Source organism: Astyanax mexicanus, chromosome 1, assembly GCF_023375975.1.
Source record: "Astyanax mexicanus isolate ESR-SI-001 chromosome 1, AstMex3_surface, whole genome shotgun sequence".
NCBI lineage: Eukaryota > Metazoa > Chordata > Actinopteri > Characiformes > Acestrorhamphidae > Astyanax > Astyanax mexicanus.
Genome location: NC_064408.1, coordinates 77,064,364 through 77,083,337, shown reverse-complemented (window position 1 = coordinate 77,083,337; position 18,974 = coordinate 77,064,364). Strand labels below are relative to the sequence as shown.

Sequence of the window (18,974 nt, the reverse complement as noted above, 5' to 3'; positions counted from 1 at the left end):
CATTCCTCGAGCGTTATTTCTGACAGGTGTAGTATGATGATAATGTATTATCAGCGCAGTGTCTGATAGAATGGAGTTATTTTACCTTGTAACATAATCTGAATGCGGTGCTGTGCACCAGTGCCAATATCTCACATTACTTCATTAATGTAAAGTGTATTTAAGTGTCTGTATTTAAATGTTGCTGTATAGTGAGTCTAACCCCTCATTACCCTTGATTTGCTCACAGGTTTCTTCCTTTAGTTCTGAGGGAGTTTTTTTTTTCTTGCCACTGTCGCTCAGGGTGTTTTTCATGTTTAATGCTCATTTTACTTTTTTTTTTTTGACACCATGTTTCTGTATAACTGCTTTGCACCAACATCAGTTGTAATAGGTGCTATGTAAATGAATTTAATCTGATTGGCTGATTTTATTATTGTTTAGTTATGGCTTGTTTTTTTTTTTCCCCAAGTCAAGTCATTTAAATTAGATTATTCTCCTTTACAAAAATTACAACAAGTACTGCAAGATACAAATTAATGTACAATAAATGTACAATACAGCAAGGTCACAAATATAGACATACGTGAGACAAGAGACACAAGACAATAGTGCAAAAGTGATGGGGGGAATCAAGATAGAATGACAGTACCAGTATAAACAGGACCCATATAAACATTAGTGCAAATAGAGGTATAAAAGCTTAAGGCTGGTAAAGTGAACGAGTGCATACAGTACTTAAAAGTTCACAGTTGTAAGGGGAATTAAAGTGAGTATGACAGTGCAAATATAGCAGTAGTGCAGGTATGGGGTGTATGAATGCATATCAGTTTTTAGTACTGATATGTTCCAGTACTGAGTAGATTCCAGTAACTATATATTTTTTATGTAAGTTTATGTATAATGCATGTAAAGCATACATTTTTTGCAGTGTATTAACACAATTTCTATTACTTATTCACAAAAAATAAACTCCAGCCTCTCTGTTTGGAAATGGGAGAGCATGATTCAGCATAACCAGAGCTAGTCCTACTTGCTGCTATAACCTTGACCTTATTCCATCTCGAAACCTTCCTAGGCCTCTGCAGCTCCTTCTATTCAGGGCAGCAGTGTGTCAGTGTCAGGTTGTTTTCCTGCCTCTGCTGAATCGGGACTCTTGCCTCTCAGAGTCTGCAGTTTTTTCCTTGCAGGCACAAATGAGTCAGCTGTATCAGATGGCCTCTTAACTCTTCCCAGTCAGCTTTGCTGGGCAGTGTGCTCTCCAGCAGAAGGACAAGAGCCCTTCACTCTGTCACCAGTGGGACTAGATGACACTACCAGTGTCAGAGTAAATACAAACTGGAGTGGACAGTTTTATGGGTCTGCTTGCAAAGGCAGCAGACGGCTTGCAAATGTTTGCTACTGTGTTTTTATGTCAGATGTATTTTGAATTAAAAAAAAACATCACAGCAGAATATTATGACCATTTTGACTGTAGCGTTAATGACCTATTATGAATTGTGATCTACACAGTAGAGGAAAACTGCAGAAAGGTGGTTTAAGACCTATTTTTATGTGTTTGGCATTAAATGTCCTGGTTAAAGGACATTGTCCTGGCTTCGGCACTGCAGACAGAGTGAAATGAAAGTAAAAATCACAGCATGAACTAATTCTGTCTGTTCTTTTCTGCCTTCCACAGGCCAGTGAGCAGGACATCCTAAAGTACGTTGTTAAATGGGGGGAACACCAGCTCATCAAGAGAATGGCTGATCGGGGTAAGAACAGAGCTTTTTTCTGATTAGTTGCTTTTAAAAGTGGTCTGGGATATACCATGGAAAAAAAGCCCTTAATGTTTCATAAAAATGCTGAAATCCATCTACCAAAGGTTTTAAAATGCCCCAGACATTAAGTACAATTCTAGTTTCTGTTTTTATTGTCCAAATTAACAACAGACAGAGTTAAGGCAATAGCAATGTAGAAGTGTATATTAAAAAAACTGAATAACTTTTTGGGTTATTTAAGTTTTTAGTGTGAGAGCAGTTTAATTTTGCTTGTGCAAACTGTTAATGTATGTTTAACATACATTATTAAATATTGGCTTGTCATACAGGAATACAGAAATCTTTCAATTATAAAGTTATTACACTTATTATTAGTATGTTTTTTTTTTCTTTTTGTTATTGTAAATGACATGGCATTAAATAGTTCAAATAAAGAAAATCTTCATCTCAACTATAAAAGTAAACCATAAAACCTTATTTAGAAGACATTCTCTTACTCAAACATATACTTATAAATAGCAAAATCAGAAAAACTCATTCAAAAACTGAAGTGGTCTCTTAATTTTATTTTTCAGAGCTGGATTTTAAAAGTATCACATAACTGACTGAAATTTTATTTAAAAGTTTCCAGTAACTGTGTCCGTTTTTTTTTGCCCGTGACAATAGAAAGTCCAGATAGATACATTGTGCTGGTGGTGTGTGTGGGTGATGTTTACCTAGGATCACGTCTCATTGGAGGCTGATTACGGTCACTTTTGTCAGGCAAATAGAGCGTATGGTATTCTGAGAGCTTTTCTGGTTTGTTTTTTCGTACTTGAAGTATGCGTGGACGAGGAATTGTTTTACTAAGAAATGTATGTTTGAGTTTGATCCGTGAGTCCTGAATAAATCCTTTAGCTCAAATGATTGAAACAGGCAGGAGAACAAAGAACTCTTCATCTGTGTTGCATTGCGTTACTGAGATGTGTATAAAATGCATAGAGGAGCTCCAGGCTCATGGATTTCAGGAGCGTGAGAGATTGGGTTCAGAGTGCAGGGTCAGCCAGAGAGCAGTGCTCCTGAAGCAGCTGGAAGTGAAATGCCTTGTTCAAGGGCACAAAAGCGTCAGATAGAGCAGGATATTGATACCAGTAATCCTCTGGAACCCTTCACTCTCCACCCTCATTCTGCCATCCGTACTGTTGCTTTAGGAAGCTGAGAGTTGGAAGGCTGTTTTGTTTCTGTGAACTATTCGCAATTCATTCTAATCTCTGTGTGTGTCTGTGTGTGTCTGTGTGTGTCTGTGTGTGTCAGAGCCCAACCTGCTGAGTGGGACGGCGCACAGCGTTAATAAGCGCGGTGTAAAAAGGCGGGATCTGGACCTGGAGGAGCTGAAGGAGATTCTTTCTCCTGTGCTGCCCTGTGTTCGCACTGAGCACATTCTCCCCGCCAACAGCGAGGTTCTCTCCGACACTGTGAGTGGTTTGTACTAATGATCAGATCCGCTGCATGTTTATAATTAGGGGTAGGAATCACTTTGCCATCTCACGATAGGATATAATCACGAGTTGCCAGCGATACCAATATCACAGTGTTGTGATTCTGTGGTTCTTAGTAAATTGAAAAAAATCTCTGATACTTCACAGCATCTGTGTTAATGAAGAGGATAAAATACTCCTAAATAAACAAATACCAGAAATGATGGATTTACTGGTGTCACCGCAGTTTTACCCTATTCATTTGACTAGCGCCACCACGTGGAGTAATAAAGCAGAAACTTTTTTTTTGTACTCTATATTGACTCGATATAACACAGTGGACCAACACCAGCAGATGACATGGCTCTCCAAACCATGGCTCTTTCATTTTCCAGCAGGACTTGGCACACTGCCCACACTGCCAAAAGTAGTTATATAATATTCAAATTTTCTGAGACACTGATTTTTGGGTTTTCATTGGCTATAAACCATAATCGTCAACAATACAAGAAATAAACACTTAAAATAGATCATTCTGTGTGTGATACATTTATATAATATGAGTTTCACGTTTGGAACTGAAATACTGAAATAAATGAACTTTTCAATGATATTAAAATTTTTAAGATGCAGTAATATACTACACATCCTTTATATTATATAATAAGACACCCCAAGCAGTTAAAGTGATTTTTTTTTCATCATGCTATAAATAAGTCTTATAAAGGTTTTCATTGGTTTAGTTAAAACTTAAACCTGCACAGGGGGAGTTGTAAATATTAAAAAGCTATTAGCTCCTACTAGGGTTGTGCCATAATGTATCATTCGTGATAATATCGCCAAAACTTTAGAATATCGTGAACGATATTATACCCTGAAATATCGTGCCATATCACTTACCCCTAATTACCTAATTATCACATCAGGGTTCTACTTTTTTGCAGTTTTTAGAAAAAGAAAAATTCACACTGTTCTAAATACCCATTATAGATCTACTAGAGACAGATTATATCTGTCCAGTATCATTTATTTTACTTTAATCCTGGATATATGAAGATATATGGAGTGCATTATTATCATGACATTCTGGATTGTTGACTTCTGTTACAAATCTAATAAAATTCTTTTTTTTAGCCATATCATATTGCATGCAACAATAAAATTCAAAATATTTTTTCTGATTCAGCATTTTGTCATACCGCCAAAAGTGTCGTTATCGTGAAAATACCATGAAATATTGTGATATTATTTTAGAGCCATATCGCCCACCCCTAGCTCCTACGCATGTACGAGTTTGTAGTTGGTGTGGTGCAACCAGTTTTTAATTATTAATGTGTAAATTTAAATTAAGTAAACACTTACGTTACAACTAGCCTATGTTTCATTATGTGCACAACTGAGGCAACCATCCCCAGATGTTCAAAACACATTTGGCCGAAGGAGTTTCATTCTTTGCTTTTAAAAGAAGCAAAAAAAAAAAAACTCTTATTTGTGAGAAAAACCTGCTTTTTATTAAGTAAATCTCGCATTGCTCTGAAATTTTCTAAAGAAAACATTAATCAGAAAAAATGAAAGGGTGGAAATCTCCTCTGTTTAATCCAGTGAAGGGCTAACCTTGTGCTCCTGTGCTCTCTCATGAAAGCTGAAGCGTGGTCTCATCAGCACACCTCCATCAGACATGCTGCCTACAGCTGAGGGAGGCAAGGCCAACGCCTGGCTCAGGCAGAAGAGTGCCGGAATCTATGTGCGCCCTCGCCTCTTCTCGCCTTATGTGGAGGAGGCCAAGGTATGCTTCCCAGCATGTCCACCCCCATATACACAGACATTAATCACACAAGGATAGAAACCCCACAGTGGAGTTAGAAGTTGGTTCAGCTGAGCACACTATGGGTTTATTTGCCTGTTAACATTTTGTATGTGTTCCAGGCGGTTCTGGATGAAATGATGGTGGAGCAGACGGATCTGGTGAGGCTTCGCATGGTGCGCATGTCCAATGTGCCCGATACACTCTACATGGTCAACAATGCAGTGCCGCAGTGCTGTCACATGATCAATCACCAGCACCTGGCTAGCAGCCAAACAGCCCCGCCCTCAGTGGTGGCCAATGAGATACCAGGTGGGTGTAGCCTTGTGTTCAGGCAACAGAATCTCCTAGCTGCTTGTAGTAGTGCGTGGTTTGTGCTTTGGAAAGATAAAACACAGTAAAACAGTGAGGAGGATTGGCTATTCAGCGAATCTCTTATATATATTTGAAGAGTTTGATTCCAAAACGCGGTAAACGCCATTTAAAAAAAAAATGACTTAGAGCCAGAATCAGAATGTTATGTGACCACTCTTGAAAAGCCAATATTCAATTTTCATCAAAACGCCACATCCGCCGTGTAATACTGCCCTGCTTTCTCTCTTTCTTTCCAAAATGCAACAAACGCCAGTCTTGATTTTCCGCAGAACGCCACATCTCCACTCATCCAATCACAGTGCAGCATTCCACGAGCTATCTAATGTAAACATCATAGCACGCGCCTTGTTGAGCTGGCCGGCATTTCGTCTAGCCTACTTTCACTTTAGTTTTTCACTCTCAAAGTCCGCGAAAATGAACGGGTTTGATGGTATAGAGGAGCCTGTTCGTGAAGCAGTTATTGAAAAAAAGAGAAAGCCATCAAAAGAGTCTCATGTACGTGAAAAGGTAAAGAAAATGAGGCATTCGGGAGGGGGGAAAATGCCGGCTGTCATCTGCAGTTCACTCACACACACACACACACACACACACACTATACTACACCACACTTTACTACACTACACTACAGCACATGAATTTAACGTGATTAGGCCCAATGGTCAAACTATTATATTCAGATGTACAATTTACTGTTATTTATTATTGTATTTTGCACATTTTCAGTAAAAAAAAATTCTATTGATGCCAAAGGATATATGACATTTTGGAAGAAAAAAAAACATGGCATGGATTTATTGCGTTTTGCGAAAAAACGAATTATTTTTCAAAATAAATCTTTAAATATTAAAATCTTATTATTGTTATTATTATTATTATTTTTTTTTTTTATTATTATTTTAACCTCAGTATGGTATTTGATAGTTTGAAACAGAAAACGGTGGTTTTCAGACTACCACTTTCTTGCTAAAGAAAACCCTTTTTTTACTCAAATCGATAAAAATGGATTTATAGCGTTTTGGAACCAAACTCTTCATTTGTACCGTATGTTTTGTACTATGTTGCACTTGTACTATGTTGCACTTAAGTTGCCCTTAAAACCCTTTAATTTTCCCAAAAATCATCAGTGCGCCTTTTAATCCAGGGCACCTTGTATATGAAATTTACCAGTCAGGTATTAAGGAGCAGTAGAGCCACTCTGCTGAATTACAGTGTTATACAGAAGTTTTAGCTTAGCTCTCCAGGAGTATTAGCATTAGCCACTAACTAACTATTGGCCTGTAGCCTGCTGCTAACCCCAGCTAGCACTACTGGAGCAGCATTATCATTAGCATTAGCTGCTAACTGCACTAACCGCTAACTCTTTGTCTGTTTGTATTTGAATATATTAACCTGTAACCTGTGTGTTTACCGTGTTAAAACAAGCTACGTGAGACAAACCGCTAGCTAATATCGCCATGGCTCACTGAAACACTCAGGGTTCCTCAGTGTAGCACTGTATGATTGCATTAGCAGCTAATTGCTAGTGGTTTGCAGCTAATGCTAATTCTTTGGCCTTAAATGCTGGAAAAATTTGGAGTTCTAAGCTTACTGTAAATAAACAGAAACACTTTAGTCACCCAATTTTTTTTAGTAGAGAAATCTGCGTAGATTAACATCCAGCACTCGTTTGACTTGTCTGACTCGTGACTCGTCTGATTTTTTTCTTTTTTTTTTAAGAATTACAGATTAGTTTACTTAGCTTAGCTGAATTAGAAGGGAAACATGGCAACACCCTTTTTCCTGAATTGTGTTGCATAATGCACCTTATGTATGAAAATAAACCAGAAAATAGACATTTATTGACTGTGTGCCTTGTAATCCGGTGTGCCTTATGGTGCGAAAAATACGGTAAAACCCTACCATTTGTTTTGTTTTAATCTTTATTTATTTTTTGTTTATTTTTTTGTATGTCTTTGTTAATAAATTACTGCACTCATGAATTTGAGTCACACTTTAAATTAAGTTTTATATTAAATGGGACTTTAGTTGTAGAACACTATGCAAGGTATACTTCAAGGCTTTTTATAGATGTTTTGTGGGCTTGGCACGTGGGTGAGAATAAATGGCCTTGGTAACTGGCAAGCTTTGCTGTGGTTGTAGGTGGTGAGTCATCCTTTCAGCATCAAAGTAAAACAGTAAAATCTTTTAGAAGAAAACTGTAAAATCTATTTCTTTAACTGTTTTTAAGTGTTTAATACACCCTTGCTTATTGCTGATACGTTTGCATTGACTCGAGAGTTAATTTTTCTGAATTTGTTAAGAACATTTGGCTGTTATCTAAAATAACTCGCAAATCCCTGAAAGTTGGTAATTCCGTTCTATCCCAAGGGCAAATCCTATTCTCTTCTCCACTCTTCCCCAAAGACAAAGTCTGCTGCATTATGTCCAGAAATGAGAATTTGTTCTGGGCATCATTACAGAGCCTTAGACAATTGGAACAGTGGAGCAGTAGTGTGCCAATTAACCTCTCTTTCACTCTCTTTCTATATTTCTTTATTTATCAGTTCCCAGGCTGGCAGTGGTGAAGGAAATGATTCGTCGGTTGCAGGAGTTGCGACACACAGACCAGGTTCAGCGAGCGTACGCACTAAACTGCGGCGAGGGCGCCACAGTTAGTTACGAGTTGCAGATCCGTGTGCTCAGGGAGTTTGGCCTGCCTGATGGAGCTGCAGAACTGCTCCAGGTACCACACCTCACATCACCCATTACAGAACACTTGTTGCACAATCTGTGATCACTAAATCAGTATACAGCTCTGGAAAAAATTAAAAAATCACTGCAGTTTCTGAATCAGTTTCACTGATTTTGCTATTTATAGGTATATGTTTGACTAAAATGAACTTAGTTGTTTTATTCTATAAACTATGGACAACATTTCTTACGAATTTCAAATATTTTAAATATTGATATTTAGAGCAATTATTTGCAGAAAATAAGAAATGGTTGAAATAACAAAAAAGTTGCAGAGCTTTCAGACCTCAAATAATGCAAAGAAAACAAGTTCATATTTATGAGTTTAAGAGTTCAGAAATCAATATTTGGTGGAATAGCCCTGTTTTTTAATCACAGTTTTTAATACATCTTTGCATGTTCTCCTCCACCAGTCTTACACACTGCTTTTGGATAACTTTATGCCACTCCTGGTGCTTAGTTTGTTGGCTTGTGATTATTCATCCTCCTCTTGTTTATATTTCAGAGGATTTCAGTTTGGTAAAATCAGAAACACTCAAGGTCTCATTTTTACCAGAGCTGTATTTTTTGGATGCTGAACAAAATGATACATCGCTGAGATGTTTTGAAATTAGGGATGCCCTGGTGAACCTAGTTATGTTATGTTGTTATGCTTTTAGTAACATCTTATTCATACTTTTTACTCTGATCCAGTTTCTAACTTGACTTCATTTTGGTTCTGGTTCTCTCTTATATGAACTAGCTCAGTTCTCACATCACAAGTGTTCCAATGTATCAACCAGCCCAACACTTCTGTGTTTTAAGTGGCTCCAGCACAAATGTATCTGCTGAGTAATAGCGGTTTTCTCTGCACTCTTCCAGAACCCGCACAAATTCTTCCCTGAGGAGCGTTTTGGAGACGAGAGCCCTATCCTGGCCGTGCGCCAGTCAGGTCGCTGTCGGGTCAACAGCACACCGGCAGTGGAGAGCATGTTCACAGACCTGCAGGCTCTAGTGGGCTTCCACCCACCCCTCCCACCACCTCCACCTCCATATCACCCCCCCAACACACCGGGCCACGGCCAGCAGCAGCAACAGCTCAGGACCGGCTGGAGGCCTCGCATTCCCAGCCAACCGCCCTCCCGCTCTTTCTCCTACCCATGCAACCACTCACTACTCCACAGACAGCCTTCCTCCAAAATGGGGAGCCCCATTTACCCACCTGGAGCCAAGGCCCTGCCTCCAGACTGCACCAATCCACAGGGGAGGAGCCTCAACCAGGATAAACAGGGGGTAAGTGAGGGTTCTAAGAGGAATAGGGTGGTGGAAAGGGAAGAACAATTTTTTTCAGAAGGCTTTATTCAAAAGTTTTCTGTTATTTTTACACATACAGAAATGAAAAAAAAAATCTGTGCTTAATAGAGCAGTCGATAGGAAATGAGAGGGAAGGTGTGAAATGGCTTCAGCAGTCCAATTTCAGAACACCAGAGAGAGTTGTGACCTGCCCTCACTGGTGTCAAATAAAGTCCGTGAAGGCGTGAAATAAACAGATAAATAGCTAATGCTTCCTAGATTTACGTTTACCGTTACTCCCTTTGGAATTAAATGAAGGAATCTCTGAACATATAATCACATTTGTAGATAAACTGAGTCAATATAAAGTTTAACTTTTGGTTTCTGAAGTATATTTACAGTGTACTCGTCACTGCTGAGGTATTAATCAGATACGACACGTCTGCTTCTCTGTTGTAACTGACTGCATGTCCTGTTAGCATGAGTAGCATGACTGTGTTAGCCAGCATAGTCCAGATCACTTTAGCTAACCTATCTAACTCTCTCAGATATCATCTGCCTTGTTGTTCCAGCTGCACACAAAACAACTACATATATGCAAACACATTTTTTATTATTAATTAATTATATATATGTGAAAAAAAAAAATTTATATATATATATATATATATATATTTATAATTCAATTCAATTCAATTCAATTTTATTTATATAGCGCTTTTTACAACAAAGGTTGTCACAAAGCCGCTTTACAGGAAAAACAGGTCCACGCCTCTTATGGATATATAATTATTATTTTTTTCATATATATATATAATTATCTACAAATGTGATTACTGCCAACATTTACTTCCGGTAATTGCTTCTTCAGTCATTTTTAGGCTGCTTTAACCTTTAAGGTTTGCTTGCTAGCTTCCATGGCTGCTTTTGTGTTTTTGAATCTTGCAGCCTCAGTAGTGGGAAGTGATGGGGAATGAGCAGCAGGCGGAGGCCACACCCACATAGATTGCCATGACGTCCTACACAGTTCTAGTAATAAATTACGGGGTTTAGCTATGCTGACAAGGGATGCCACATCCTGATCATTTTATTTACTACTGAAAATATAATCCATACTGGTCCTTTAACTAAATACAAGCAAATATAATGCATTAATACATTTGGTATGTTTTACATGTACTTAATAATTGCCCTGTGAGACAGTCATATTTAAATTAAACCAGCTAGATACAATAACAGCTTTTCTTCCTTGTGTTGATTCTTCACCAGAACATGGAGCCAGTCATTAACGAGTTCATGCCAGACATTGCCATTGGAGTGTCGGCCATGAGTCTGAAGGATCGGCGCCTCCCAGAAGTCACCATGGAGGTAGACTCTCACGACCAGCACCCTCACATCAATACAGCTCCACAAATGGCTCACTGCTATCCCAGCCGGCACCCTCACTCCTCCCGCAAGCGGCATGCAGCCGAGCCCAAGCCTGACGGTCCTCAACCCGACTTCCCTGACCTGTACGAGTTCTCAGGTCGACATGCACCATCTTACAGCGGACCAGACCTTTACGTCCACAGCCGGCCAGCAGGTGTAGGACCTCCTCCTCCGGCATATGCTAACGAGCCCCCTGAGGGCTTGCGCCTGGATGTGCTGGAGCAACCACCACAGCGGCTGGACCTGGCCCTTGTCTCTCAGGGGTCCGGAGCTCAGGCCGCTCAGAGACCGCAGCCCAAAGGAGAAACGGACCTTACCTGCGGCCTCGGCTCGTCCTCAGAGCCGTACGACGAGTGGCCCCCAGGCCGACGGCCAAACACCGACGGAGCGGGACCGAGTATGGTCAGTGGAGGGACAGGGGAAGAGGGAGGAGTTGGGGGTCGGGATCGCAGGTCACCTAACAAGCAAGAATACCTGTATAGGAAGTCTGCATTATGACCCCTGACAAGGACTATGGACTGAACAATGACTACATGCCCTCTCTGTACCCAATGTGCTCACTGAAGGAGTAACAACTCTAAAGCTATGTGTGTTAATGAGGGCTCTTAAAGCCAGAGTGACTTTCTTTCAAACTCGGACTCAAGGCACAAACCACAGACGCCAGTTCACACATGAATGTAAAGCCTTATTTAAGAGCTTGGTTTGGTTGGGTGCAACAAAAGAAGAGGGAAAAATAATACACACGAAATCTCTCAATGCTGCAGATCTTTTCCTCAAGCAGTGCACCTTCTAAACCCTTAAACCTTCACAGAGTTCACTTGTTCCTCCTGTAGCCCTGCCTGTACAGAAGGTGCAACTGACAATCATGACAGAAATGAACCCCAAGCTGCATAACCATCACTGTGCATTTCCATAACTCTAATGTCTTTGCCTTTGAGAGAACACGCAGGTAGAATAAGGGGAGGGTTATATATTTATATAGACAAGTGCATTTTACTTTTCTTAAGGAAAAAAATTGAAAAATGTCCCGGCAAGAAGCTGCACTCTCAAAGGCTTTCGCCTCATCCATGGCAAATACTTTCCTCTTTTTTTTTCTGAGAGGGGGATGTGGGGGTGACGATAATAGCTTCTGTAATCCGCCACAATAAAGCTTGTACATTAGCCTGTGCAGTTTAAGAACTGGGCTGGAAAGACGAAAACGAATCAAATCCCCCGTCTCCTATAAGGCTGTGCAACAGGCATAACAATTGCAATGCAGCTCCATTACGTGATCAGTTCACTTTTTGTTTGGCATGTTCCTCAAGGTTAAATGATGTGCTCACTGTTTAAAAGTAATATATTTCTGCCATGTCCTCAGCTTTCACTCTTCTTCTCCACGTCCATTTTCTTCAAAGTCAGTTTTACTGTTAGTTTACTGTAAAATTGCAAGGCATTTTTTTCTTTTAGAAAGCAGATTGGAATGGGTGGCACTGGAAGTCAGTGCAGTATTACAGCAGTAGTGACTTAATCTCTCTTCTGTTTCATGGACTCTCTAGAAAGATCTCAACCAAACCAACCTTAGAACCTCAGCATCTTCCCACTGTAGTAGTATAGGAGATGAACTCGTGTCAGGATCTAATGATTTACAGTTATGATGTCAAGGACATGTCCTGCAAAAAATGGGGGATGCAGAGAGAATTTGCCTTTTTTGGAGAAAAGCTATGGCCTAAGAAGCATCGCATCACATTATACTGTATTTTATATTTGTAAAACACCATCAAACAATTAATTTTTGTAGGTTTTTCAAGTGCACACCAACAAAAAAAAGTAGTCTCTTAAGTGCTGCATCAATTACTGCTCTCACACACCCCTGCTGTTTGAACTTTACCTCTGTTTCTCTCTTCCTGCATCTTTTTTCTGTGTGTTTCCTTGTTGACACATTTTAAATATGCAGCGTCGCTTTTCAGCGGGAAAACTCCTTATCTCCTGATTTGATGGTACTGTATTTTTTATGAAACACAAGTGCAACACCAACAAAATGCCTCAGAATCATGAATCTGATGCAGGGGGCAAATTTTTATCACACACAGTCGCCTGGCACAGTGGATTGTTGTGTGCAGTGTTGACTTCAGTTCAGTTTCATGATTTTGGACTGTATTTGGAGCGTTTCGGGCTTCTTCGTTTGCTACAGATTGCTCAGTCTCACTTACCACATTTACACCTGGCTGTTTGATGTGGCAAAACTCTAATCTACTCAAAATACAATCCAGATACTAGTGTAAAACAGAATATGCAGATTCGCTCATTGTGCATGTCCTGGTTGTACTGGATGGGGTTTCTGTTGTTGGAAGTGGCTTAGAGAAACGTGTGAAGTCAGTAGGTGTTAATGGGGTCTTTGGCTCTTAAGGAATGGTTTTAGCCTGTTTAATTAGCTAATGATTTGATAAATTGATGAGAGTGACACATTTATATACGTAGGGCCAGTGAGGTAAATTTTTTATTATTATTATTTTTTTATTTTTATTTTTGTTTGGTTTGGTTTGGTTTGTTGTAATGTAAACCTAGAATCTCTCTACCTCTATCACTTAAGGCCTATCTGGACGGGATTAGTTTCTCAGGGGGACGTCTGTGAAAAATACTCTGTGATGAAACTCTTGCATCCGGACTGTAATTAAAAAAAACAGGAGGACCAGTGAGTTTTTCGTCTTTCTCTGTTACATAATATCAGGTTTTGCACACGGAGCATGATGACTGTTCACAACCACAAAGTGCGTCTGTGAGCTGTGTTCATTTCCACTCATTGTTGTGTTTCCGTAGATCTCTGTTAAAGTGTAATTACAGTGTGTGGCAGTGAACAAATAGCTGTTTTATTAAACATGAGGTGACGAAACTCAGATGTGAGTCCGGACAGGACTAAAATTACCGGAGGACCACAGAGTTAAGTGAAAATTAGTAGATAAAGTTAATTCAGCCGGTCATTTTCTCAGAGGACGTCTGAGAGAAATACATACATTGTCATTCCGGAAGGAAATGAAATCACAGGACCCCAGGACCCCCTGAAAAACGAATCCCGTCCAGATAGGACTTTAGTCCCCTTATGGTGTGATTTGGTGGCTTCTCCCAGCAGTAGGACCGTATAGACCAGTTTGTTTTTCTTTAAAATAGTGGTGGAATTGTCTCAGCTTCTGTCATGCATGCTGAAAGGTACAAAATCTTCTCTTAAAGATGGAGAACTTAAATGAAGGCGGATATTGTTTTGTACTCAACATAATCTTGGTTTGGGCAAACAAAGGAGAAGCCTGTTGTCCTTTTTAATTCTTCTCTTATCCTTATGGATTTTGGATTTTTGGAGCTTTTGAGGAGTGCTATGCTCATCACAGACCTTCCATTAACACTGCTGCTCTCCTTAGCAGTGTTAAGCCCTCAGCTGCTAGTGCCTCCTGGCCCTGCCAAGCCTGCCTTCATGCCTCTGGGGGGATTAGAGTGATGATGCCCGTGTTGTAAGGCTCCAGGGTTGAGACACTGCAGAGGATCATCGCAAATGTAGCTACTGGATTGGCCCCATAGCCTATGCATAGTTAATAAAAATAGTTGTTAGTTCAGCCACAAGCTTTTAAAAATGTGCACAGTGCTGCTTCCTCCTTAATTTGTTCCATATTATAAAAATACCAACTGACAGAACTGCATATAACAGTTCAGTTACCTTCTGAGGGGTGTTTGCATAGAAACAGACAAACAGTGTTTTTGATGTCATATGTTAGCCATCTAAACGATTTGGAGCTAATCAATACCAATGGTGCAAGGTGGTGGTCTTAAATCCTGGTACTGGCATTTTATTTGATTAGTTGGGGGCAGGCCATACATTTGCATGGCAAGGGGGCAACAGGACCAAGATTAAAGAAACCTGGTGGAACAGTACACTAAAGTCATGGTTCAGTTCGCACCATGTTTTGGATTGCACGGTTCAATACAAGCACGGTTCAGCAGGGGGAAAGAAACATAAAGCCAACAAGGCTTTATTTAATTTGAACAGGTAGTTGTGAAAGTTAGTGCTGTATAGCACCTTTTTGAGGTGAAAATAATGCAGTAAGAAAGTAAAGAGTAAAAAATGATGGAAAAGATGCAGTGCTTTTAAACCTTAAATTATTCAAGTTCATAATTATTTGGAAACAATAATGGTTTAAATGTTTGGTGGATCGCGGCTTTCATGCATCTTTACGTGCTCTCCACCAGTCTTACACACTGCTTTTGGGTGACCTTATTCCACTCCTGGTGTAAAAATTCAAGCAGTTCAGCTTGGTTTGATGGCTTGTAATCATCCATCTTCCACTTGATTATATTCCAGAGGTTTTTAATGGGGTTCAGGTTTAGTTGGTGTAAAAGTACTGCATTTTCTTTATTTTGACCCTTTCTCTTATTATGGAAAAAAATGTTCTAAATGACAATATTTTTAATTGAAATTTGGGAGAAATGTTGTTAGTAGTTTCTAGAACAAAAACTTTCATTTTACTCAAACATCTACAATTAAATAGAAACTGATACTGATCCATCATCATATAATGATTTGAAATAATGTTAAAATCAGAATATCTGTAAATTAATTGCTTATTTTCAGTGGGACACAAACGCCTGAAAAGTGTCACGACACATTTCAACAGTTATTGGCACACTCCAGCTTGTTTGGAGTCTATTCTTTTTCACCTATGCACACTCCTTACACACACTATGATTAGTACCTGCTTCAGTAAGTTTTTTCGGGTGGCGCACATGCTTGTTAAATTACTGTATTTTTAATAGTGTTTATGGTTATATATTTTCAAAGCGACTACATACAGCGAACCGTGACCCCATACTGTGATTGTTCAGTATACACACACCATTACACCCCTATTCATTACAGTTCAGGCCAGTTTGCAGCTTTTGCAGGTTCACATAGCAATGTTTGACAAATGTGCTGCTAACGTTAAAGGGCTTGTTAAACCCTTTTTGCAAAGACCACTTTCCCTTTTTTTTTTTTTTTTTTGGGTGTGTCAGCTTGTTACCTGCATTGTTCCCCTCTTTTGTAAGCCATTGACTGGTTTAACGTCTGTATGCTTTTTTTTTGGAAACACAGAGGAACGCCAAATGCATTAGTGATGTAAATGCACTCTTACATTCACTTCCTGTTAATGCGTATTTGAATATATTAGTACAATGGGACATTTCCCATTAACCTCAGTAATCACTTTTCACACACCGCGTTGTTCAGACTTGAAACTGAAGTGGAAGTCGTCGGTCACACATTTGTAAACTTTCTAATATGGTGAAGCAGTATGCCATTTTTGATTATAGTGACACAAGCGTGATAGTGCTTTACATGCAGTTCATAATCCCATTATACACAGATTTCTGCACTTATTTATTCAAGCATTCATTCCAGCAGCATTCAAAAGAAGGTCTAAAAATGTAATAAAATATCTATCTATTTGTAAGTCTGCATGAAAAAATGTGGAACCTATAAATAAGCAAGCAGCATTTCTCACAGCACCCACAAGATGGCCACGTGTTAGTGTGTAAAAAAAACGGTGTTAAGTTTACGGATTTACAGTCCGTAAAATTAAATCGTGTCCTATTCTGTGGGGGTTTTGGCTGGCTGCAAAGGAAAAATCTGATTATTGCCAGACTTAAGTAATCTCATTTTCCCATTATCTGATCACCCAATTTCATGTAAACGCATTAATCGTTCTGCAGTAATCGGATTTTAATATGCATGTAAACGCACTCATCGAGTAGATACGCTGTGTCCAAAGGTTGTAGACAATTTTCCTACAAAACAAAGAGTATTGCGTCTATAAAAGTCTCTACTTTTCTTGATCTCTAATTTTTTTTTTTTTTTTTGGAAGATGGAAAATTGCCATGAGGCATTGATTGCATTCAGCCTCAGGTCAGGTTCTAAAGTTGAGTGTGTGTGTGTGTGTAGGTGTGTGTGTGTGTGTGTGTAGGTGTGTGTGTGGGGCAGGGGGTGTTTCTTAAAATAAAGCACTACATTTTAGGTTCTACTATGAATTTGAAATGACTATGATTTTTTTTTTTTTTTCATTTTCCCCAGTTAATGTGTGTGTTATTTTTGTTGATTAGCAAAATGTATCTGAAATTTAAACCAGCCCACTGCAACCTCTCTGCAAATCTGCATATGGATAATTTGGCATCTTCGTCCAAAAAAAAACCAAAAAAAAAAAACGCTAGAATAAATGAAAGAATATAGAGGTAAAAGGTACCTGTTGCACTACACTCTAAAGTAGTTTCATTTTTTAATGACGTGTCTTGTGTTTGCTGTGTTTTTTCTGTGCTAGTTTCTCCTCTCCTCTTTTCACGCAAGCTGTCTTTCCAAGGAGACACGATGCACATCCCCTCATTCCAAATTCCAGCCCTTGAAGTATTATTTTTGCATGGCATTGAGCTATTTCGCTTCCGGCTGCTGCATGGCTGGGTTAAAGGAACGTTTGTCTACAGAGTGTGAGACGTGAAGAAAGTTGTATTTGTAGACTGTTGTTTTATTCCTGATCTCAATATTCCTGCTTTTGCTTTCTCTCTGACTAAGACAATTGAGTGCCTTCCCTGCCAGAGGCTGGGCTTTCCCCAAACCCCTTATGTCTTATGCAAGCCATTTTTACAAGCCTATGTCAACCAGTCTCTTTGTAATACAGTAGCCAATGCTTATGTACAGTGTTCTGTTTTTTGTTTATTCAAAAGGATATTTTTCAAGATTTTTTGGTACCTTTGATCAGAAGCCTCGGAAATGTTGTGTTCAATGTATGTAAAGTGTAAAGATTTTTATATATATGTATTAAAAAAAAATATATATATATATATATATAAACACATGCAACATATATTTGGTGTACATATACCAGGATTAAAAAATAAGCTTTCTTTTAGATTCTTGTATGGAGTTGTGAGAAGTGTCTATTTTTCTACTCTTCTCTGTTGGGGGTGTAACAGTGAGCATAAATCTGCAATTAGATGACTAACGTCTTAAAAATAAACAGCTTTGATAGTAACTGTGCAAGACTCGCTTCATTTCTTGAAGGTTAATTTCATCATGCTGCCTAAAACTTGTTTACAAAAACGCTTAAAATCACAGACTTACGTAATCAATAAATCTGCATCATTCAGCCAGGCACTACTGTCACCTTATATCACCAACATTAAAACCACCTGCCTGAAATTGTGTAGGTTCTACTTACACTACCAAAACAGCTTTGATCAGATGAAGCATAGACTCCACAAAGCCTCTGAAGGTGTGCAGTGTTGAGAAAAATTATTCCCAAATTTAAAAGCAAACACTGGTGGAAAAATGATAATGCAACTCAGGGTTCATACAGTCATGAAAAAACTGGATAAGTCATTGAATAAAAAAAAATAGCAATTTCCAGGCCTGGATAATTTTTGGAAAAATAAAAATAGCAAGAAAGTTTTGGAAAACTCATGAAATTTTGGTCTACAAATCTTTGTGTTTCAGTTTTTGAATGGAGAAAATCTATTTTGAGTTAATTCAGTAGTTTAGCTCTACACAATTGAGCTCTCAGGAACTTATTATTAAAGATTGTGTCAACATTTTTGACTTAAATTAAATTTTCGATTATAGTTTTAGTGGATTTTTGGTTTTAGTGTAGGTTTTCCATACCTACAATGATGTTTTAAAAATCGTATGGACATGAAAATTGCCTTGAAGGCATGGAAAAGTCATGAAAAAATCATGGAAATTTATTGGTTAAAAAAGCAACTGCTTTTTTAAACTAACATGTAGAATACATGCCAAAATGAAATGCAAAACCACTATTACATTACATTTCACTGACCTTATGATCTCTTTATTAAAAACAGGTACCACTTTAAAATAAGGTTCCTTTATAAAGGGTTTATAAATAGTTTATTAATGAGTTTATTAATGTCATAAATTAGGTTTTAAATACTTTAAAAACATTAATAAGCAAATGTTCAAAAGCAAATCACAATGCATACGATTGCTTTTCGTCTAAGAGCAGCACGCTATTCACGGCAAAATAATGAATTCTTAATTGAAAAGTCTCATTTTATCATTTTATTATTATTTTTTAGGACTTTTGCGAGGTCAATAGTATAAATGAATGTCTTGTGAGCTACTGTTTCAGCCTGTTTTTGTATTTTTTTTTTTTTTTAGGGAGTGGG

The 18,974-nt window shown here is 38.6% G+C and overlaps 1 protein-coding gene across 1 annotated transcript in view; it reads left to right on the top strand.

The window, feature by feature from the left end:
• Positions 1 to 17,824, top strand: part of btbd7 (BTB (POZ) domain containing 7) — a 55,427-nt gene extending 37,603 nt beyond the window's left edge. Inside the window, exons 5-11 of the mRNA XM_007258200.4 lie at positions 1,658 to 1,733; positions 3,033 to 3,193; positions 4,839 to 4,982; positions 5,123 to 5,312; positions 7,919 to 8,097; positions 8,967 to 9,377; positions 10,647 to 17,824. Of these exons, the coding sequence (XP_007258262.3) occupies positions 1,658 to 1,733; positions 3,033 to 3,193; positions 4,839 to 4,982; positions 5,123 to 5,312; positions 7,919 to 8,097; positions 8,967 to 9,377; positions 10,647 to 11,303 (1,818 nt within the window). The 3' untranslated portion in view covers positions 11,304 to 17,824. The remainder of the gene's footprint in view (positions 1 to 1,657; positions 1,734 to 3,032; positions 3,194 to 4,838; positions 4,983 to 5,122; positions 5,313 to 7,918; positions 8,098 to 8,966; positions 9,378 to 10,646) is intronic.
• The last annotated feature ends 1,150 nt before the right edge of the window (positions 17,825 to 18,974 follow it).